Here is a 24,222-nt window from a genome sequence, read left to right on the forward strand (position 1 = left end):
AGGAAATACAGCTGGAATAGGTGCAGATTCTGGAAGACCTCGAAAGCTTTCTGTGCAGGTCATTGTGTGTAGCTGCTCTATAGGAGTCCATAACTCATACACAATACATCCATCCATCTATTTTCTATACCGTTTATCCTCATTAGGGTCACGGGGGTATGCTGGAGCCTATCCCGGCTGACTTCGGGGTACACCCTGGATTGGTAGGTTTTATTGATTATTATTATTATGTTAAAATGGGTTTCTAGTAATTGTGTGTAACTCAGAGTTGTGTTTTTTTGGGCAGGGTAAACCCACTAAAAAGGCACCAAAGTATCCCTACCAAGAGCCATTACCACCCTGAACTCAGACATACAACGAGCCCGGTTATTAGCGTAATGCAAATGTGCAATATTTCCATCACTGCCTCTGTTACTACATCGAAACATATTTATTTATTTCACAATTCAATACACTCAATACACTACACTCATATGTGACTTTTACTTATCTGTATACACAATTCATTATTTGCACTAAAGCCCATTCATCATTTGCTCTAAAATTAATATATATTCCGTTGTCTGTGCAATACATATCTGCTCCTGCGCAATATTATGTGTATATCTTGTACATATCTTTTTTTTACTTTTAGTCTTTACGTATACTTTTTCAACTTAACTATTGCACTGAAAGGAGAAGCTCTCCATTCTAGTTGTACATCTTGTATAATGACAATAAAGGCAATTCCATTCCATTCCATTCCATTCCAAATGCCAAGTGGCACAAAAGGAGGTCTAAACTGGCCCATGGAAAGGTGTGGGAACTCAAGCCGGACACCTGGCATTGCAAAGCTGACAAATAAATAGCATGGCCTTCCTCAACTTTTATCTAATTTCTGGCATGGTTCTGGTTTATTACAGCTTTATTACATTTTTCTCAGCAAACTATAAAAACTAATGATACTGTTTTGAAGTTGGCCAGGTTTCCTTGCACCTCCCTTTCTTTCCATGTTCTTGGATGGTGCTGATTATTTTTAGCCCTGCCTGGTGAGAGTTAAATACCAACGGTCAGCATTTACCATCCTGCAGAGGTCTGCCTTGAGTTTTAAAAGGCGACTGGTTTCTTTGACTCAGACTTTGCTATACCAGGATACACGTAATGCAAGAGCATTTTGATATTCTATTTAAAAAAATCAACTAGATTAGATCACAGTTACTTTTTAATTGAAAACTTAATCTCCTTTAGTGAATTCATCCCCTTGCTCCTCACCAAAAACTACTCTGACAAGGAATGATTACCTTTGGTAGACTTGCCCCCCCTAGTGCCAGGGGCTATAATTTCACACAGTCTTGAATTCTAAATGTTGGTGTCATATATGACATACAAGCTGATTAATATACACACTCACATTACATCATTACAAGAGAGGAGAAATATGATCTCAGGGAAGAACTCAATTTGAAACACTGCTATGCTAGGACTACGTTAAAAAGCCATAGCATTTCAGTATGTGGAATCAAACTATGGAATGGATTGAGTAAGGACCTCAAACAATGCACAACGATGAGCCAATTCAAGAAACAATACAAGCAGTTGATGTTTGCTAAATACAAGGATGAAGAGTCTTGAACCAGTCATGATGTGCTATATATATCACTATATTGACACTTACTATGGTACCCATTATGTCATTGGATGGTCATATCACCTCCTACTTTGGTACGTGACAAAAATAAAATGAATTAATTAATTAATAAAAAAAAGAAAGAACTTAAACTATATTAGGAAAGCAGGAAGTGAACAAATGTAACAGTTACTGATTGTAAAAGTACCAGATGGAGGGGTAGGATTTAATAAGCTTTGCTTCTTCCTACTCCTTTTGGACATGTGGAACTGTGAACTGATTATGGGATGCACTCAATTGTAATCTGATGCATGTTCAAATGAAATAAAACCATTACCATTACCATCATACACTTTTTTTTTAACAAGTTTTTGGGGATGCAGTGTTTTCATATACTGTGATGGCCCACATGAAGGCAGACAAGGACACCATGTGACTGATCAGAGACTTGCTGGCTTCACTGCCACGGGTCACACTTAAGCCGTGTGAGAGTATATGACGCTGTCCGGACACTAAAGCAGGCTTGAGTGACTTTAGTGTTGTCCTGAGGGCAACCACGGTTGCTTTGACCTTCCTGTGCACACATCACCGACAGTGCCGGTGAATATCTTGGTAACATTTGGTTCTGCTTGGTTGGGAATGGACACAAAACAATGTTGCAAAATAGGACTAAAACCTCAGTGAAAGGTGACATTAAATTGCTAAAAAAAAAAACATCATTGACTTTATCTGTGCCAGGAGGGAACACATGAATTTGTCATGCAAAATTAAATTAACACACCGATTGGCTTTAAAAATGCATCACTTAAAAAAACACAAGCAAGCAGAACTGTCACAGTGTTTTTGTCTGAAAGACCATGCGCATGTCTTGCAGCCATTATCAAACATGCAATGGCAACCATTAAAACATCTTGTTGCCTGGTTTGTTTCCTCATGCCAGTCGAAGCTCACGGCCTTGTCAGCATTCAGCCCATTTCGTAGTGTTTCAATATTCACAATGATGTAAAACAAGCACAGCTAATATATTATTTAATCATACTTCCCGATAATAAAACACTCTTTTGATCGCTCTTGTGTGATCCTGACATTGTATTTCCATTATTTTCTCTTTAAACATTAACAACGGCTGTATTGAGGATGCATTTCTTCTTCGCCTTCTGCTGAAAGACTCAAATGGCAGCCCGGTCTGGATAGGCCTATAATATTTTAACAGAGCTGACAAAGGAAGCGGAGAAGGGAACGTCAGTCTGAAAAATCTGCTGAAAAATCTTTTTTTTTTCTCCATATCTCTTTCTCCATTCCCCATTACTGCTACAATGCTTTGACTGCAGTTTCTGGCCGCACATTGGTGCTGACTATGGGCTTCTGCTCAATGACTGATAATAACCGGTTAATAACCAAACATTTACAAAGATTAGGATGCACAAACTGTACAAAAATAATAATAATAATGAAGACACTTTTTCAAACCAATGTGCCATCAACATGAACTTAAATGTATATTTTTAATGAAAAATATAATACATTGCCTCACTATGAAAAGTTTCCTATTCGTCAGGGGTATTCTCTATAAGCCCTGGATGTCCCTTCATGCTGATAGTCAACTGATTGTCAAGCAGCTAAATGCTTTTCTCACATATGGTGCCCCATAAGCTGAGTCCGAATCAGAAGCTGATTAGAGCAAATTGCAGAGAGAGGCCAGTGTGCCCCTGCGTGCCCATTTCTGTGTCACTGCAGTGCCTTGACTTTTGGACACGGGGAAGCTGACTCTTTGATTATACATTGTCATCTACAGAATACTGAAATATAAGGGGGTTTGGACCTGCTTGTCAGGAACAGTGAAGCTCATACTGTGGGTGGGAGGCTCATGCTGGCTTGCCATTAATTCCACGTTTCAGGGGCAACCAGAGAATTGCAAAGGAGAAGCAACGAGGCTGACAACGAGAGGCCTTCAATCTACGGTAATCGCTTTGCGTCAAAGTGTGACTGCAGATTCTGCTTTGTGATATGCTGCCAACAAATTCTACTTTTTGACTTTCTGTCTTACAGTATATGGTATTCGGCTAACTTTACAGTCGGGAATCGACACATTTTTCAAGTATACATATTTGAAAATCTTTTCAGACCATTTCCAGACATTGACATGGATAAATTAAGACTAAGACGATGACGACAACTTAAAACCTTTTAATGCTATAGCGGTTTAATAACTTTGCATGCACACAGTATCTCCTACAGCTTTCTTTTTTTTTAGTTACTTTTTCTACAATGTGACGTTCACAGGCCCTAAAAATGCAGTCCACAAATGGCCAGCGGGCCACACTTTGGACATCCCGAGTGTAACAAGCCAGCTAATAATGATCGAAGTAGAGGTTGCCACTGTTTGGTGGTTGATGATCATCCCAAGACCCGCGACTTAGGACCCTTTAGGACCCCACCTCTCTACATCAATGAACTGGACTAGTATGTCCAGGAGGAGCAGCTCTACTCTGAGGCCCTCCCGGATGACTGAGCTTGGGGTGAGTCCAGCTACCCTACGGAGGAAACTCATTTCAGGTGCTTGTATCCGTGATCCCTTTCTTTTGGCCACGACCCAAAGCTCATGACCAAAGATGAGGGTGGGAACATAGACCGACTGGTAAATTGAAAGCTTTGCCTTCCGGCTCAGCTCTCTTTTCACCACGACGGTCAGGTCCATCCGCATTACTGCAGATGCTGCACCGATCAACCTCATGCTCCCATCTTCTTTCACTCGTGAACAAGACCCCGAGATACTTGAACTCCTCACCTGGAGTGATTTGTTCAGTTTATTTATGCATATTTCATGTTGCTTATGATAGGCCAACTAGATGAGGTTGGGGGCCTATCACGCTGGGTCAACATGGGAGAACATCTGTTTGAGATGGAGAGCCACCAGGACCCTGTGAGCTGTGAGAGCGCCGGGACCAGTTCAGGAGCAACACGCCCTCTGCTGACGGGTGGTTGTTGCTACAACAATAGGATGTATCCATTCTTGCTGGGACTGCATGTTGTGGACCCAGGATGGATTTTGCGGTGTAATTCAGGACAATCAAAGGACTGAAAAAAGTAAAGATAGAAGTTTTCTACTGTGGTTATTCAATCTTTTGCTGAACTCGTTTGAGTTTCCACCATTTTTGTCAATATTTGTGTTGTCAGTGTGTTTTGAATGGACGTAAACAAATGGGAAACTCAAAGAGTAACCTGAATGGAGCTTAACTGATTTAATCTCAACTAAGGAGTTAACTTGTCTAGATCAAGAACTACCTAACTAAACAAAGGGTTGAAACTGAATACTAAACCGGATTCTAAATCAAAAAGGAAACTCAATATGAACCATAATACCGAACCTAGTGTTAAATGAGTATTGCTTAAATATACAAACAAATATATAAACATATATGTAAATAATAATACATATAGCAACTTCTGATCAATCACAGATACGGATACAGATGCGGATGCAGATCTACTCGCTCATCCCTAGTATGGGCCATCACGGAAAAAAGAATAATCACTATCAGCTAATGATTGATCTAATTACTAGCTGAATTTATGTTAAACAGAGCTGGGTAATGTTTAAGTGGTGAGGGGAAGGAGAAAAACATCATTTGGAAAAGTAAGTGTGAGTATAAGAAATGCTGCACTGACGGGATAACAAGCGGAGAGGAACCAGGACCAAAGATATAGATCAATAACTGCACCGATGATTTAAGATGGAGTGGAAGAGGTTGGGGTGGGGTCAATGGAGCAGTTATTTGCTTGACAACACCGTAGGCATTGACAAGGCCACATAAACAAGTGGCAGCATCTGTCCCCAGACACCCAGCAGTGATGCAAAGAAGAGGAGGAATGAAACCTGCGTGCGCTCCAGCAGCATCCCTCCCTTCGTGGGGAAAAAGGACGTGAACAGAAAAAGAGCTGGCACGCGGCTGCTGCAATGATAGCCACCATCCGTTAAGTGTAAATTGAAATGTCAGGTCTGCTGTGTCATTTCCATATACTGTAGCTGGATGAGAGGAAAGTAGAGGCAGAGAGAATTATGGGGATATTGTCGGGGTGATCTGAATGTGCAGCCGAAATGTTCTGGTAAATTAACTCTTGGTGGATGGCTGTCAGGGAGACAGAAGGATGGGAGGATAAACGGAGAGGGGGGGGGGGGGGGTGTTTGTGTATATCACAGGCTGTTTGCACTTTGTATTTTGTCATCTCAGGAAGGCGTTCATTTCATAATAGACTGTTCTTTATCTCCTATTCAAGCCATGAGTCATGGTTTTGGCAATATTAGCAACAGGCCAATGTTGACTTTCAATGGCTGCCTTTTTGGGCTTTGTGCTTGCCTCTACATGCATAACAATCTCAAAACCAAATTTCAGTCTTGCACGGGGTGTCCAACAGGAGTCACCAATTAGCTTAGCATGTTTTTGGAATGTGGGAGGAAACCAGAGTACACGGAGAAAACCGAAACATGCACGGGGAGAATGTGCAAACTCCACACAGAGTGGCCAAGCAAGGAATCGAACCCCGGTCTTCCTGATCTCCTGACTATGTGGGCTACATGCTAACCACTAGGCCACTGTGCGGCCCTATGCAGAAAATGTCATTTATAAATAATCTGCTCTACTGTACATTCTGCTTCCATGCTGGGTTTAGAATAAAGCTCTCTTAATATAAGATTGTGTGTTTCCACTGTTAACTGCAAGAGAGTACATACAGCCAATGTTACTTTATGTGAATGGAGCTTAACAGGGCCCCCACATCCACTCTATCTTGATGCTCTTAGTTAAATATTTATGAAGATTCCTATTATTGTATTAACTATTTATTGATTGATAATTTAAAAGATTTATAGTGAGCTTGCTGGGATTGCTGGCAAGTATTACCTTTGGCAAGACATTCAGGTTATTTATTCTCTTTTAATGTTAAATCTGCATTTGTTTGCCTCTTGGCATTCAGAGAAAAAGAAAACTACACAGTCCAAAAGCAAAGACTGGGAAAACAAATGAATAAGAAGGACAATTTGACTCAATATCACTCTTGGTTAGATGTAGGTGAGCTATTCTCCATCTCGCTCTGAAGCAGGTCACGCACTGACAACCCAGACAGAAGCTGGACAATGAAAATGTATTGCCTTGCTCCATCTCTTATTGATTTACACCTTAAGAGTCTGTGGAGGTGAAGTGCTTTTTAACGGGGCTGCAGCTCTCACCTTTACTGTCAGCGGACCAAACTATGTACGTCGACTAAGTCCAAAAACCAGGGAAGCGGCCAGTTCTTACTAAATGTCAGCTGAATAACACGGAATATATGATAGAAAACTATTCAAACAGAAGCCACTAAAAAGGACGGCTAGCAACATTGCATGCTAGGTAGGAAAAAGTGAACTTCAGTGGGGAAGACAAGGGACAGATCAATCATATTTTAGGTGCTCAATTCAAAAAGGCACAATAGGGAAGGCAAGGCTAAAAAAACAGAAAGATCTCCACTGAGCTGCAGGCGAAGGATGGATGGTGTACAAGTGGCAGGCGAGAAATGGAGGAATGGTACAAAAGGCAAGATGGCTGGGAGTGAAAAGCAGTGTGTGCTTTTATTCACTGCCATTGAGTGACAAAGAAACCATTAACAAAGTCGTGCTGGCCGAAGGGATTAAATCCATATAAGCATGGCTATTATTCAAGCTAATTAAAGCTCTTTTTAACCTCTGACGCTGGATTTACCTCTGCAACAAAGCCGTCTGAGTGAGAGGCAGGAAACGGTTCATGTCATTTTGCTAAGCAAGCAATCTTTAGTAATCTGTGAGGAGTTTGTCAAAAAGGTTGAAGAAACCTGAAATTAATTGCTAAATCCCAACAAATTGAACCTAAGACTCCACTGTGAGGAACATAGTGAGGAAATGGAAGACCACAGGCATGGTTCTAGTTAAGGCTAAGAAGATCTCAGAGGCCAAGGATGGTGAGAAGAGTCAAAGTCAACACAGACGAGCTTCAAAGACCTCCAACATGATCTGTGCATCTCAACATGGTGTCACTGTGCATCCTTCAACTATTCAGTGCAGTTTGCACAACACTACCCACAGTAACATTTGGTGGTGGCTCCATTATGTTGTGGGGCTGTGTGACCAGTGCAGCTACTGGAAATCCGTAAAGTTGAAAGCCGAATGGATCCCAGTCAGAATCAGCAGATTCTTACCCACCGTCTTCAAATATTAGTGACAAAGTTGAATTTGTCCCGGGGCTGGCGACTTCCAACAAGGCATTCGTGTAGAGGAACAAGTACAACGTTCTGGAATGGCCATTTCAGTCCCCAGACCTGAATTGTATTGAAACCTGTGGTGTGACGTCAAGCGGGCTGTCCATGCTTGGAAACCATCAAACCTGACCCAAATGGAGATGTTTTGGATAGAGAAATGGTCCAAAATACCTTCAACCAAAATCCAGACCCTCATTGGAAGCTATAGGAAGAATTTATTTCTGAAAAAGGGGGATCTACTAAATATTGATGTCATTTTTTTTATCGGGGTGCCCAAATTTATGCACCCTCTTAAATAATTATTGTAAATCCGATAAACTTAATTTTCACTTCTCATCCATACCAATGTTTTTAACTATAACGTTAGTCAAACATAAGGCCAGTTGTGAATTCTTTTCTTTGTAGCGATAAGTCATCAATGTCCACAAGCCAGTTAGATATCTGATAAGACAGCAGGTAAGAGCAGAAGCAGTCAAGGTTCTGTCCCTGGTGGCTGTAAATGGCCGCCGCATATCTTTGCTGGGAAGATTTCACCTTAAAGGCTCCTCAGAGACCCCGTGAGGGCCTGCTGGCCTGTCATCATCAACAGTGCACTGAAGCAGACAGCCAAGAGGATCAAAGGATGGAAGAGGAGAGACAGGCAGGGATTGCGGGACATCACTTTGCTGATTTTACACCCACGCACACGCCACAGTGGATCAGTCAGCTGAGACTGCAGCCGACACTTGACATGCAACCAAGCACAGCAGACGGGCATGAAGCGAAGAGGCAAAGCGTGAGTGAAAGCAGCGGAGAGTGGGCAGGCAGGAGAGGGGGAGAAAGGCGGCAACTCTGAGAGCTGAGTGAATGACGGACAACGGGGCTTATGGGAAGAGGCGGGTGTAATGGGGTGTGAATTGGAAGATCTCGGGAGACGGTGAGGGAGCCCATCTGCCTGCCGTCTCATTTGTTACAGTCGCTATCAGGCTGTCACACATACAGTACATGAGCATACTGAGGAGCAATCAGTTCAGTCGGGAGAGACATCTTTTATACACACAACTGGATGTGTTGCACGCATGTAACCTATGCCAAACCTTCACTTCCGATGCCTAAGATAGAGGAGTGGAGTCCCATCCAGCGGCTATTCAACCTTACAAATGGGGTAAGGTTTAAAAGGGAAATAAACATGCTTTCAAACTTTTAGTTTTGTGTTCTTTCATGTGACTACACCCCTCGAAACTACAACCCCAATACCTAAAGGCTTTGTAAACATCTTTGACAGTGTCATAGTTGGAATAGGTAATGGTAATGGTTTTATTTCATTTGAACATGCATCAGATTCCAATTGAGTGCATCCCATAATCAGTTCACAGTTCCACATGTCCAAAAGGAGTAGGAAGAAGCAAAGCTTATTAAATTCTACCCCTCCATCTGGTACTTTTACAATCAGTAACTGTTACATTTGTTCACTTCCTGCTTTCCTAATATCATTTTTTTTTGTCCCGTACCGAAGTAGGAGGTGATATGAGCATCCAATGACATAATGGGTACCATAGTAACTGTCAATATAGTGATATATATAGCACATCATGACTTGCAAATCAGCAAAGTGATAGGTGTGTCGCAATGACGTACATTGTTAGCTAGCTCATATTAACGATTTTTCTCGTGTTATGTTTCTTTTCCAACAAAAGGGAAAGAAATGTGTTCATGTTAAGGATTGTGAATGATGGGCAAAATTCCCCAAATGTGCAGTTCCCCTTTAACTTTGTAATTGTAGAATTCTTCATGCCACTCTTGTATATGTATGTATATGTATATATGTATATGTATATTGGACCTCAGCAAAAGACAGTAGATGCTACTTCTATGCTTCTTCTGAGCTAAAGGAGACAGAGGTGAAGTAGGTCGCCATCATCTGCTTCTGTTCAACAATCCATCCAGCCCCGGCTTCTGCTTTGTTGCCTAAATACCTCTTCACGTGTCCACCTGAGGAGTCTTTGTTTCTGGTTGTGATAAAGAACAGTAACAGAAGAGAGAAACCAAACTGCTTCTTAATTTCCCCCGACAAACCTCTTTAAACACACAGACCCAAATCCACAGTCTAATTGAAAGCACATGGCTATTCCAAACAAATTAAGCACAATTAAAGCCCCTGAGTTATGAGTATCTATCAGTGTGCCATGTTTTTGTAAAAATCACAGTGCTGCAGATCAAAGCCTCTCGACCCTTTCACCTTAATTGCCTCATTAAGAGCTCCCTTCTTTGTGCTACAGGCATCATAAATGTGGGGTCTGCTTGTTTCATTTGGGAATTACACTAAAGGACGCCCCCCTTCAACTAATCGTTTCCACGTTTTCAATAAAAGTTCATCAGTTTTATGGCGGAACACATTGAGATTTCTCCCATTTATGGAGTACAATTTGCAAGCGCCCTTCAGCTGGGAGTGTGATTTCACACATTTCATTGTGTCTGGGATAAACCTGCGAGCATGTTTAGCTACTTTATAACACATGTTGCAAAGACTTTCATAACTTGTGAAAAGTCAGCTTGAAAGACCTCGGACCCCATGATCCTGTCTCCATTAGCTTTAGAGTTCTAGGTGTGGCTTTTGACACATCATAGCAGGTGACAGGAAGAAGGTGTCACCACCAGGAACCAGCAAATCACCTGACAGGAACATGATTGTGCGCAGCTGAATTGCGGCCACTCCCCCAATCATCATCACAAATACTCACGGAGCATGGCTGGCTTTTAATTGAATCGTATAAATGAGGTGCACAGTCAGGAGAAACATGCGGTTCCAATTTGAAACTGCTGCTTTACTGGGGGACAGTGACACCGAGGGATGGAGGCAGGGTGATGGGGGGAAAGACGAGGGTATGGAACATTTGTTAGTAATCCCATTCCACATACCATATGGCTTCATTACCATTATGCGGCAGAGAAGACTTCAGTCAGTCTGAAAATAAAGAGCTACTTAGCCCCATCCAAAGTGACCCCAAATGAGATATGTTTGTCACTGTGTGACAGTGTTAGTGTTATTGCCCTGCTCTTACATTCTTTGTGGTTGCTTAGATTGCGCTTGCAGCTGTGCGTGGTTTCATGCATGTGTGTGCGCATGTATGTGGTAGCCTCGGTGTGGGTGTGTGCAAGATAGAGATCGGCCGCTTTCCCAGTGACTGATTATAACGGAAGAGTCCTTAGTCATTACAGCAGAGAGAGAGAGAGAGAGAGAGCGGGATAGAGAAGAGATGGAGACAAGAAGGCCCATAAGGCAGCTCCATTCACATGTGAAGATGACTGATAATGCGGGAGCAGCAGGACCCCTCGCTGGGTTCATTGGCCCCTAAGTGCTCCTTCGCCGAACGCGTCCCTTATCTTGCCCTGACAGCGGTAATGGAATATGCATGGCTCTATTAGCATACAAGGTAATGGCACCCTTGAGGGAGGGCACTGACATAAAACTTTAAGTAGAAATCAAAACATTGGTGAAAGCGGAAGCAGAATGAAAAAGGTTATTGTCACCTAGTGCAAACATGGCCTCAGGACTTGACTGTGGCTGCTCGCGAGCTATACCGTCTTTACGCTTCTATGCACATCTGTCTGCACAAACAGGCACAAACACGCAGACATTTTAATAGGCTGCTCTATACGCATTCCGTGTGTGTGTTAACACAAGCGATGCACACAACGGCATGCATGAAAACACGGAATCATCCTCCTCTGGGCATCTTGAAAGTAATTAAAAGGAGCTCTAAAAGAACACAAATGTTTGGGAATGATTGAATATGAATATGTGCCCTGCCATTGGCTGGCCACCAGTCCAGGGTGTACCCCGCCTCTCGCCCAAAGTCAGCTGGGATAGGCTCCAGCATACCCGCGACTCTAGTAAGGTGAAGCGGCATAGAAAAAGGATGGATGGAGACATGTACAAGTAGATTTACTGTGTCACAAGATGATGTAACGGCTGCATGGCGGCCTAGTGGTTAGTGCGCAGACCTCAAAGCTAGGAAACCAGAGTTCAATTCCACCCTCGGCCATCTCTGTGTGAAGTTTGCATGTTCTCCCCATGCATGTGTGGCTTTTTTCCGGGTACTCCGGTTTCCTCCCAAAAAACATGCTCGGTTAATTGGCCACTCCAAATTGTCCATAGGTATGAATGTGAGTGTGAATGGTTGTTTGTCTATACGTGCCCTGTGATTGGCTGGCCACGTTGTACCCCGCCCGAAGACAGCTGGGATAAGCTCCAGCACTCCCCACGACCTTCGTGAGGAATAAGCGGTAGAAAATGAATGAATGAAAGATGATATAAGATATACGTAACTTACCAAAACAAAACAAAAAATAATTCTGTCCTTACTATGATGAACACATCAAAGATATAGAAGATATAAAAGACAAGAGGCCAAATGATAAAGGTAGGTGTGCCTGCCGTTCAGACAAAAAGCCCACTAGTCCACCTCCACAGTCAGCATCAGAAAGCAATTTGCTGCTCAGCACACGTCACCCCCAAAAATGATAGCGAGGTCGGGTCCATGGAGAGCTCTAATATGTTCTGGAGGGACAGACCAGGAGACTTGTTAGCTTTTCCACATATTAACTTTTATTAAAGATATTAACCTTTAAGATGCGGCTAAGGAAGTGGTGTCAGAAAGGTTAAGAATTAACACTAGCAGGGCAGGCAGTGTTGGAGCCCCTGTATCCCCATCACACTTTTTTTTAAGTTATAATTGGTGTGCGATGTCATGAGTGCGGGTCATTATTAAAGGGAATAATATCAGTAATTGCATCCTTTCTGGTAATTATTGTGGTTATGGCATCCTCTTTGATAAGTCAATATGAGCCACATGTGGTCAAGGCAAATTATGCTAATAACACCCTCACACAGCATGTAATTCTCAAGTGAAATAAAGTTCAACACCTTGAGCGGTAAAGTTCGTCCATGTGTAGCCGTGTGAAGTATTAGAAAGTCAAAATAAGTATCGCTAAATATCGGTGGTGCCTTCACAAGAAACAGTTAACATTAACATTGGTTGTACATGCACTGCAGAGCAATTTTGGTCTGTTCCAAAATATGTAATATATGACTTTGGCCCAAAGTCATTATTATATGACATGGCCCAACTGGGAGGGGGGCCCAACTGTTGGGTAACTGCTTTATGCTCAGATGAAGCAGCATAAATACATGATGAGCCATCAAATCCATCTTTAACAGTGAGAAATCACAGTTAAGGATTTTTATTCGTTTGGGATCTTCCTGGTGACTGGGGGGGGGGGGGGGTCCTCCAATCTTACCCAGCTATAGCTTTCCTAACCATGAGATTGGTCAATGCATGCATATACAGTTCATTGATAGAAATATTTTTATTACTCAACTTGTAATGTATTCTGCCCCCTTTTTTGTCTGCACAACACCCTCCCCACCCCCTGCTCCCCAAATAAATGGAAAAATTGTAATCGCCGTTGGCTACTGCTGAACTTCTCACTCTCTGCATCCAATTTGAAGCACAGCTGCTGTGATGTCAGTGGAGCCTCCAAACAGAGAGACGAAAGGGAAGAGGAAGAGGCCAGGAAGAAGGAGAAGGAGAGGGAGATGGTAACCTTCAGACCTCCAAGGTCACGCTTCTTAACCTCACTGCTAAAAATCCATTAACACTTTATGAATGTTTGAGTTAGAAGTCATTAATGCAGCCAGGTATTTGCTGAGAAAAAGAATACAAATGAGGGGCTGTCTGACTATGCACTTCCTCGGCATCGCGCAACACACATGCTTACACACAGGCAGCGCCTCTGGCTACAACATCCTGATGTTCCGGGAAAATGGTGGCCCCAAGGACCTGAACTATGCAATGCTAACCATCTCGATGGATTTAACTGGCCACATATTTAAAATCACCAAGCATGTTCAACATCTGGCTCCTCGCATCCAAAGTTATTCAGAAACGCTGTTCCACACTAACTTGCTGGATCATGTTACCTATAAAGTGGCAGCTCAAGACTTAGCATTTGTTGTGCTTATCCTAACATTTCATATTTAATGCACACAATGGAGATGGATGACTAAATCTATTTGGCAATTTGCTATCATTAAGAATTTTGGCATTCATGTGGAATTTGATCCATGCAATTTCTTATATTAAAGAAGTCGTGTTGCCGTGTCATGATTGGATTTCACAACTGGTAGCAAACAGCAGAGGGCGCAGTAATTCAGGACCAAATAGCAAACAGCATGAAACGGTTCAGGTAAAAGAAAGGAGTGCGGTTCGGCACGCTGGAAAAGTTTTGGGCTGGCTTCAGATTTTAATTGTGAAGCGTTTTAGCTTAGTTTCCTCTCATGTTGTGTTCAGCTCTTCCATTTGCTCTTCCAACTTGTCTAAGCACAAAGAGTAGCTGGTTACGTACCATTGCTGCTGCTGTTTGGCTGCCTAATTAATTATCATGCAAACTACTACTTGGTGTGCCCAACCATGACAGGACACTATCACCTTAGTCCTGAAAAGGAACAGGCTGCTTTACGTATACTATAAAGCTCGTTTTTTGGCTGCTATAAAATTGTTCATTTCATTTTCTTTCTTTCTTTTTCCTCACGAGGGTACTGGAGCCTATCCTATAGCTGTCTTTGGGCGAGAGGCGGGGTACACCCTGGACTGGTGGCCAGCCAATCACAGGGCACATATAGACAAACAACCATTCACACTCACATTCCTATACCTATGGACAATTTGGAGTGGCCAATTAACCTAGCATGTTTTTGGAATGTGGGAGGAAACCGGAGTACCCGGAGAAAACCCACGCATGCACGGGGAGAACATGCAAACTCCACACAGAGATGGCCGAGGGTGGAATTGAACCCTGGTCTGCGCGCTAACCACTAGGCCGCCGTGCCACCCCCCAAATTGTCTGCCAAGAATAATATGATTGCCGCTGCTAAGTTTATGAAAAAAATCATCAGATACACCAAATGTTTGTCACTTGAAGGTGTCATTTCACAGATTCATTGGTTTTACTGCATTCATTTTGTATTTGTACTTATATATTTTCTTTACTATTTTGTGCAGCACTACTATGTTGTGAAACTGTTTCTACATAAAGTGGTTCTCGCCGAGGATGCAAGTCGCTTGGCTTCAGCTCTTTGTTTCATAACACTCCCTGGGGGGTTAGAGGCAAAGACTGCGGGTCAGTGTGATGTAGACCTCCACTCAGTATATTTGCAGATAGAATGTTCTCCCAAGCATGACTCCAAACGCTGAGCCCTCCCGACACACTCTGCAGGCTGCGTGCTCCATCCAATCGCAAGAAAAGGAATCCAATACAAGTGTATAAAGCAGCCTGCACTGGCGGTAAGAGTGTGTGTTTTGTCTTGTGTGTGTTGTGCACATGAACGCCTCAGAGGCACAAAAGTGAGCGAAAAGGCTCAGCGGTTTAAATAAGTTAACAGGGTTGCGTTCCCTCCTGCTTGACTTACGCAAGAGCCGGTGGCCACAGGGGGAAAGGCCACGGGAAAGAAGGGAATAGATATGTCGCCGTGGCCATGAGGATGATGGAGTGTCTACAAATATGAATCCAAACAGGGTCATTTTGATTTGGCGGCAGGATGCAAAAGCTGGCCCGTTAACTCCTGACCTTTTGAGTATGACCTGTGGGGGAGGGGCCCATCCAGCCGGAGAGGACCAAAAGAAAGGGAGCGGGGCTGCACAGTGTCAGGCCTATTATGACCTACTAAAAACTCTGGTCGCTCCACGGCAAGTAGACATCCATCATCGGGGCCTCTCTAATCAGCATGTTTGTCACTGTAACTAAACAGTGGGCTGAGCCACATTGCCACACTATTGGTCCTGACAGGGAGAAATAAATCTGCTGCCGGCCAATGGGTTGCAGGCAGTTGAGCATGACAGAAAAGGTGACAGACTCTTGAGATCCCAAACAGTGTGAGATTCGGGGGAACTGGTCCAGACTCAGAAGAAGGCAGAGGAAACATTTGAACACGTTTGATGGTTTTCTGTAGTGCTTGAGGGGTCCCTTTGTCCTTCTTGGGCGCAGGACAGGTCAATTTCTTCAGTCGGACAACACTCGGGTTCTCTTTGGGTAGCTGAGCTGTTCACATTACTCATGACAATTTCAATTCTTCTGCGTGGTCACACAGGATTAATGCCGGACAAAGGCAGAGTTGTAGTCCAGTGCATGCAATTAATAATATCGTCACTGGTAAATATGTAGTACATTCAATCCTGGTTACTTGGTAAACATGTGTTCGATGATAGGGAGGGGGAGGGAGAAGGGATAAAAAATAAAATTAAATAAACTAATAAATAAAAAAATAAAAGAATAAAGGAAGTGGAAGTGAAAAACACTGTCGTTGGGATAGCAGTGACAATTGGGAAGTAGTAAGACTCAAGTGTGATTATTTAATTTGAGGTATTTTAAAGAATATTTATATATTATAAGAATAATATATAAGAATATTTATATATTAATATAATATTCTTTTTTCTCTCACATACTTTTATTTTTTATCTCACTGAAACAATACCATAACATTCATTCATTCATTCATTTTCTACCGCTTTTTCCTCACGAGGGTCGTGGGGGTGCTGGAGCCTATCCCAGCTGTCATCGGGCGAGAGGCGGGGTACACCCTGGACTGGTCGCCAGCCAATCACAGGGCACATATAGACAAACAACCATTCACACTCACATTCATACCTATGGACAATTTGGAGTCGGCAATTAACCTAGCATGTTTTTGGAATGTGGGAGGAAACCGGAGTACCCGGAGAAAACCCACGCATGCACGGGGAGAACATGCAAACTCCACACAGAGATGGCCGAATACCATAACATAGATGTTTTTATATCCATGTTAGCTTGTGATGACTGGTGTGGTGACTGTTTAGTTGGGGTGGTTTCTTTCTTTCTTTTGTACTGGACGATGTACGATAGGATGACTAATAATGAACTGGTTGCTCTTGGCAAATGGTTGGGTGCCTCGAGATGGGTGATGGTGGTTGGATGTGGGGTTTTTATTCTGTGTCGACAAGGAATAATATATGTTTTGTTGGGATGAGGTCGGAATCTGGGTGGTCAGGGGGGTGGGACTAGATAATGTTTATACATACATAGGTATTTTTATTTGTATTGATTTTGGTTGGTTTGTTGTGCTTTGGATGTTTTTCATGTTCGAATCAAATGTTATCAAATGTTTTGCCCATCAACATGATGCAGGAAGTAACAACATATTATACAAAAATCCATCACAGCCGATCAAGACTAAATAATGTATCTGATGTCATGTCCATGTGGTGAGGCTGGGAGATTATATGATCGGGATTGGTGATCCCTATAAATTTCAAACATGGCTGTGAACAGCCAAACACAATCTGGCCTTTTCTTACGCCACTTTTGTTTGTAAGTTGCCAGAAATGTAAACAAGAACGCAGAGCTGAAGGCAGCAAAATAGATGTCAGTCATGACCTGGACCCATGGAGTCATGACGTCTGATAAATCCCAAAGGTAAGATACTTGGGTGCCACTCTGCCACCTCGGCCTTTCTCCGGCAGTCAGTCCTTAAAGGCTTGCACCAAGTCAGCGTAGTCCTCTTCCTCTAATCGCAAGATGCCTACCTCGGGTCAAGAGGGAAAAAACGCATTCAAGGGACGTAAAAATTCCAAAGATGGCAGACAATTTTTTTGTGGTCGTAGAGAAATGACTGCTCCCTCCTCTCTTCTAAAAGAAATTAAATTAATCACCAAGTCTGCGGTGTGGGTCAGTGGCTAAGGCAATGGCCTTTTACTGGAAGTTCTCCTTTGCCAAGCTTGTCTTTACAGAAATAAATTAGTCTAGTAGTGCTTGACAAAGACTGTTGGGGCTAAACGAAGATTGAGTGATGAGGTTGAACATGGTAGACTAAAAGACAGCAAGGACTAGCAGAACGGGAAAATTTGTGTCCTTCACCCCTTGCTAACTGACCCCCCCTCCCCCATAGGGACGACATCACGGAGGAGAAGACCTCCAGGTTTGTAGTACACAAATTGCCACGAGTTAGAGTTCAGGAAGTCCAAGAGACGCCTCTGACGGCCCAGAGAGTGAAACCTAAAACCAGTGACAAAGCCAATACATGTCATATTCCTTCAGTCATGAATGGTTTATTTTCCAAGGAATTTCAGCCTAAAACCTGTTCTTCATAATTATCCTGATTTGTTTGGACAACCAAGGTGGATAGGCTTGGCCCAATTGCCAACAAGAGACCACTGTTTTGTTCAGCTCAGAAAAAAGGGCTTTTTAGCAGCGCATTATTTTCCACAGTTGTTAAACGATGACAAACATGCATGAAACCAAAGGGCCCTGATTTTCGCAAAAATATATATGCGCGACGGCGTTTGCATGAATCATAGCAACTCAACTCAACTCTATCCAATCAACGTGAAAATTAATGACTTATGTACTTACGTCTGTTGTGAGGCAAACTCCAGCTCACACTGAAGCAACTAGCAGTAGTTTGGAGTGTACCAATCTCATATTTATATCTGTACAATACAAGCAAAGAAAACGAGTAATGATATCAGATATCAGCACTAGCATAACAAGTAGCCTAGCAGCGCCGGATAGAGCCCACGTGATCATAAGGGAATGATGGGAATCAGCTGTGCAGCAATATTCATTCGTTCATTCATTCATTCATTCATTTTCTACCGCTTATCCTCACAAGGGTTGCGGAGGTGCTGGAGCCTATCCCAGCTGTCTTTGGGCGAGAGGCGGGGTACATCCTGGACTGGTGGCCAGCCAATCACAGGGCACATATAGACAAACAACCATTCACACTCACATTCATACCTATGGACAATTTGGAGTGGCCAATTAACCTAGCATGTTTTTGGAATGTGGGAGGAAACCGGAGTACCCGGAGAAAACCCACGCATGCACGGGGAGAACATGCAAACTCCACACAGAGATGGCCGAGGGTCGGATTGAACTGCGGTCTTCTAGCTGTGAGGTCTGCGCGCTAACCACTAGGCCGACGTGCAGCAATATTTTTTGCAGCAAGACGTTGCAGCTGAGTGCAAAACCCGCCATGCACAAGTCCCCGGTGGTGGCACAGAACATGATCATCCTCATCGCACATCCAAAGCAAATCTAAAAAAAGACAGCATGGAAGATCCTTCCAATCAACGCTGTCCGACATATCTTCAAATCGTGAGAAAATGCGTTTTTCTCTTACCTAATAAGAAATAGAATAATAAGACAATCATAGAAAAAGGTCAGCTTTGCTGGAGTTTTATACTATTTCAGCACATTCCTGACCACACTTCATAATCACAACTAAAAAGCCTTGCTGACACTCCGGCTTGAACTCTGACCGATGAGAAGTTCTAAATGTCGACAGCCACAAGCAAGTTAAGCGAAATGGCTAACCACAGAAGCTCAAACGCGGTTGCCTAGCAACAATGCCAATGATTCAGCCGCAGAATTTTCAGGTCCAGATGAACTCCCGGAAACACGACCATACCCAATAAAGCCATACAAGCCTTTGAATGGCAGGGAGTTTGTGGCGCTTTGAAGGACAAAAAGAAAGAGCAACTGCAGGGAGGTGTAGCACAAACACAGCAAGCTGCAAGAAGTCTAGCAGCACAGCTTGGAAATGTACAATCAAAAATAAGAGCTTCAACAGGATCTTCTGTGAGCCTCATGTTTAAGTCACAAACCTTCAAGAGAAAAGTAGAGCATCAAGGTGGTACAGGATATTAACGCTGCCTTGCACGCTGCTCTTAAGGAAGATAATAAATAAGATAATCATAATAACATAAGATAATGAAAACGCAGTATTGGGGGGGACCTCTGTAGTTTCTTACACACAAAGTTGTACCAAAATAGTGCACGAAAATCCAAGCAAAATTTTGCAAAACAAATCATATGAAAATGGAGGCTTTTGAAAAGCGAGGTTCCATTGTACAATACTTTAGGTTTGGTCAGTGTTTGGGCTGCAAAAAATAATAACTAATATATCGTGAGTGAGCTGCACATTTTGTTCTTTGATTGAGGTGAAATCCATCGATCAATGTATTGCTAAAAATAATACAAATGAATGATTTATTTTAATAACATGTAACACAGAAAAGAAATACAAATGTTACAATCCAAAGAAGCAAGTTGACCTATGCAACCAGAAATGTAACCCTATATGGTTTATTTGATTATGACGTTATTATATTTTGATAGAACGAAACCAATCGACCAATCAATTTACAATAATGGAAATACTTTTGAGCCTACAAAAAGGACTCAATTAGAAAAATATCCAATATAACGATGATCATTTTGGTGACAATCTAGAAACTAAGATGAGCGGGTGATTTAAGGACGCTACAAATTCATTGTTGTTAAAAGTAAAAATCAATGAATTCAAATGGATATCAGGCTTGAAAGAAACAGTCAAATAAATTGAAAAATATCCAAAAGTGAGTTGAGGAAACAAAGTTTTAGCTCTTTTTCTAACTCCAACTTGGTGAGGCTTGGTGTGCAATGGGTGGAAAGTGGAGGAGCTCGGCTCTTCTGTTTAAAAAACCCTGAGGTATTAGGGTGGACTAATCTTTAAAAGGTTAATTTATTCATAGAGATTTTGACAGAGATGTATGGCTGAGCCAACATCTCATGCACCTCTTCCCAGAGGGAGACGACTTCAGCACAGAGCGGCGTGAGAGGAGGCGGGGGCGGGGGGTTGGGGGTTGTTACTGGGTGAATTGGGCAGAAAGATGGAGTGCAGAGGAGAAGCAGACCGGGGAGTCAGCACGATCTAAACACAAACACATAATTACCTCATTGGGACTGACAATAACTCTGGCCTTTAACCCCGTATACACTTTGGGCTCTCCGGTCGGCCTTTTACCGCAGAAAGAGAAATGTAAAGTAATACACTATGTTAATAAATAATATATTACAGGCCTTATGTTTGGATGATGTGATAACATTGTTTTTCTAAGCCAATCATTTAATTCCCAATACATGACTTTCATTTTGTTTATTGGTGTCGAATATTCACAGAACAACAAGACAAAAGGATCGCGGTGCGGCTGAGTTTTCTGATGTTTCTGTGATACTGACTGAACTCTTTGAATTCAGTGTGGTGGGATCAGGGAGACGGATGTCAGTACAGACTGAATTTATACTTAAAAGCAAATGTATTTTGCACACTTAAAATAGTAAAGGAAGATCATTTCTGAATAGGGTTGGGAATGGAATCGTTCATTTGATTATTTATTTTGATTCCTATTTTTGTTGCTCACTTTGCCTACCAGAAGAAATGGCAGCACACACCACCAAAGAAGAAGCGGCTAAAAAGTTTGGCTTTACGTGATCCAAATTGTAGCATTTAGAAGACAATGACATCATGCAAAGGAGGGAGCACGACCAACACTTTTAATGTTCACACCTTCATGGTGTACAACAAAGAGTACCTCGTCCGTGGGGCGCTACGTTGAACTTCAGCTGCCGTCTGGTTGACTTCCAATAGGAGAACCTTTGATGGTATATTCTCCGTATCTCCTCCTCATCCTCCCTGAGAAAAAAGGAACAGGCATACTTTAAAAAACAATGTTATATTAATCTTTGTTTCATTATGTTTTTTAAGTGTGCAGAAATAGGGCTTACACGGCATCAGGTCAAAGGTCAGAAGGGGTACATGACTGTAACAAATGCATAAAGAAGCATTCAAAAAAATACCCCCGGGTGTGACTTTTGATGATGGCGAGAGGGATGTACAAGTCTCACTATCAACTATTAAAGATGACGTGTTCAAGATGTCTACACTGGACATTACGGCCGATGCGAGCCGCTCACCCTCCTGTCTCCCCAGTACCTTTGCTGTAGGCGCATCTAATTGAAAGCGATCTAGGGCTGAGAGAGTTCCGTTTCTTCTCTAATCCAGTCCAGTGGGGGGGAACCTCACATGGTCTCAATTAACCCCCCCGCCCAAGAACATTGGTTCCCCCCTTCTCTACTATCCATCTCACTGGCCTGCTCCTCTGCCAAAGCATGGGACCAGGCCCTTTTTCAGCAGTTTATGTTATTAAGTACATACTGCAGAGTTCCTGTGCTTCACAGAAGCCTGGAGATGTTATCTCCCCTGCTGTCGTATACAGTTACCCCCAAAATATTCCATAAATTAGATTGGGATTGGCAATTGGTATCGTATAGAGATGGAGGCTGAGGTGGTCAGGGATTGGTTAGGGATGGGAGGCATTGGTGTGGATCCAGGAAGCAGGGCCAAAGACTAGGGGGATCTTCTTGTGTTTACACTAAATGGAAAAGCTCTGTGAGGTCACCAAAAAGGTCATGGAGAGGGCGCTTTAGGGCTTTGGGTATGAAGGCGGCCCAAAAGCAGCTCCTATCTGGAAAAAGTTGATTACCTGACAAGTCTCAGATGCAGCTTTATTTGGGCTTAGAGAAAGTGGTGGCAGAGCCGGGGGGGTTATGTGGTCATCAGCATACATCTGCCCCCTCCGATAATTAAACAAGTCTGTATTTAGACAAGTGACTTCTAGATCTAAAGAACTCTGGAGAGCATCTCGAGTTGAAGCACGCATATCCAATGCAATTAGGAGGAACCTCAAATAATGGAATCTGCAACAACACAAATAGGCCCCCCCTCCACACACCAGCTGAGTGGGGCCCCCAAGGTCAAAACAATCTATTCTGTGATGTTGCTCAACCTCCGATTTGCTTTAATTTCAAAATAATGTTCCCATAAGACATGATATAAATTGAAATACAGTGGAACCTTGGTGGTGAATTATATTTAACTGAAATGGCTGATCCAAACAACCAGTGATGTATAACTGGTTGTCAACTGGGGTGAGTGTCTGGTTTATGTACAGGACTCAATTGCAACATTACACCTACAGGAATTGAAAAATGAATATGGCACAGCCCCTCCCACCAACCACCATCCCACTGCTTTGCTGCTATACAGGTCCCACCCAACCAACTTATCTTGTTTATATCTAAAAAGTGGTCAAAATACTCATTGAAAAATACAACAAACGATTATTGTATCACAAGACAGAAGTGTTTTTTTCTTTGTATTCCTTTTGAAGTTTGAAGGTCTGTCAATGAAAAACAAGAGATACCCCAAGTAATTTAAGTCATTGTTGAACAGATTTCATCTAAGGGCTGTAAAAACTATTTCTTCTGCAATTACATGTTATACACCGGCATGGTGTTTTGCAAAGACAATGAATGAAATACATGTTTTATTTAATCCCGGGAGAAATGGTGCCGTTTCACAACAGAGCCAAATACAGTTATCTGGCTCCATCTTGTGGCGAAAGAAAATACTGTCTGGGTTATACACATAAAACTATGTATTTTTTTTCTTTGAAATGTTGAGGGACATGATAGATAAACATTTTAGATGAGTACAGATTTGACATAACCACAGAGAGCAAACCTTGAAGTCATCATCAGAAATACCGCATTTGTAAGATCAACTATGACGCCACATTATTAGTATAACAATCCACTACAAAAGCGTATGTGTGTGCTTTTTATTGGAGTGGGGTCTCTTAGCAGAGACAAAGTCTACTTTTGTTTTAGTTTGTGATTGCGATGACTTAAATGCAATTTTAATGTTAAGAGATATGTTATAGCAATGGATAGCATCAATGCTATCTTGAGGCACAAGACCTGTGCTGACCAATCACAGTGGAGTGGGCGTGCTTGGAGGCGGGCCGTTTTTAAAATCCAAGGAAATACAACTGGAACAGGTGGCGATTCTGGAGATCTATAAGGTTTTCTGTGCGGTTATCATGTGCAGCTGCTCTATAGGGGTCCACAACTCAATACAAAGGGCCGAAAATGACCTTAATAGGTCCCTTTAACATTAGCTAGTTTTTAAAAGAAAAGGCCTTGGTGACAAACAAGATGGTTGGAAACATGTGCAATGCCTCTGCAGTTTGAAGCATGTGTTCTGGAGCTAAAGCTACAAACATGCACAATGGTCAACAGCAATTGGTGTCCTTACACGAATGCATTTCAATCAAAATCAAGCGCTAATGCATTAGTTGCTAGCTCCTGGTCTTAAATCAGTGCAAAAGAATTGTATTGTCAACCCAAAATATTATTCACAACGTAACTTAGCAATAAATACCATTATTTGTCCACGGAAAAAAGCACAACCAAATAGTATGCTTGACTTACATCATGTGATTGCACAGCCCTGCTGTTGAGCTTGAAAGAACTTCCACTGATGTCCACCATTTTGTAGATTTTTGAAACTAAAATCAGGGGATGGAGTAAGTAGCAAACATCACTTGTTTCACACACATGTGCAACCCCAACACCAACTCATTTGGATGAAGAGCACTGTTTTGGTT

At 42.4% G+C, this 24,222-nt stretch overlaps 1 protein-coding gene across 9 annotated transcripts in view; it reads right to left on the minus strand.

Moving 5' to 3' along the window:
- prdm16 (PR domain containing 16) overlaps nt 1–24,222 on the minus strand; it is a 199,079-nt gene that overhangs the window by 173,244 nt on the left and 1,613 nt on the right. For 8 of the 9 annotated variants that reach the window (XM_078798283.1, XM_078798281.1, XM_078798279.1 and 5 more), the window contains exon 2: nt 21,307–21,407. In XM_078798283.1, the coding sequence (XP_078654409.1) occupies nt 21,307–21,407 (101 nt within the window). Of the gene's footprint in view, nt 1–21,306; nt 21,408–24,046; nt 24,093–24,222 lie in introns of those variants that run through there. The other variant, XM_078798276.1, reaches the window with a different exon arrangement.

Source organism: Doryrhamphus excisus, linkage group LG17 (genome assembly GCF_037039965.1).
Source record: "Doryrhamphus excisus strain RoL-2023G ecotype Guam linkage group LG17, RoL_Dexc_Guam_v1.1, whole genome shotgun sequence".
Lineage (NCBI taxonomy): Eukaryota > Metazoa > Chordata > Actinopteri > Syngnathiformes > Syngnathidae > Doryrhamphus > Doryrhamphus excisus.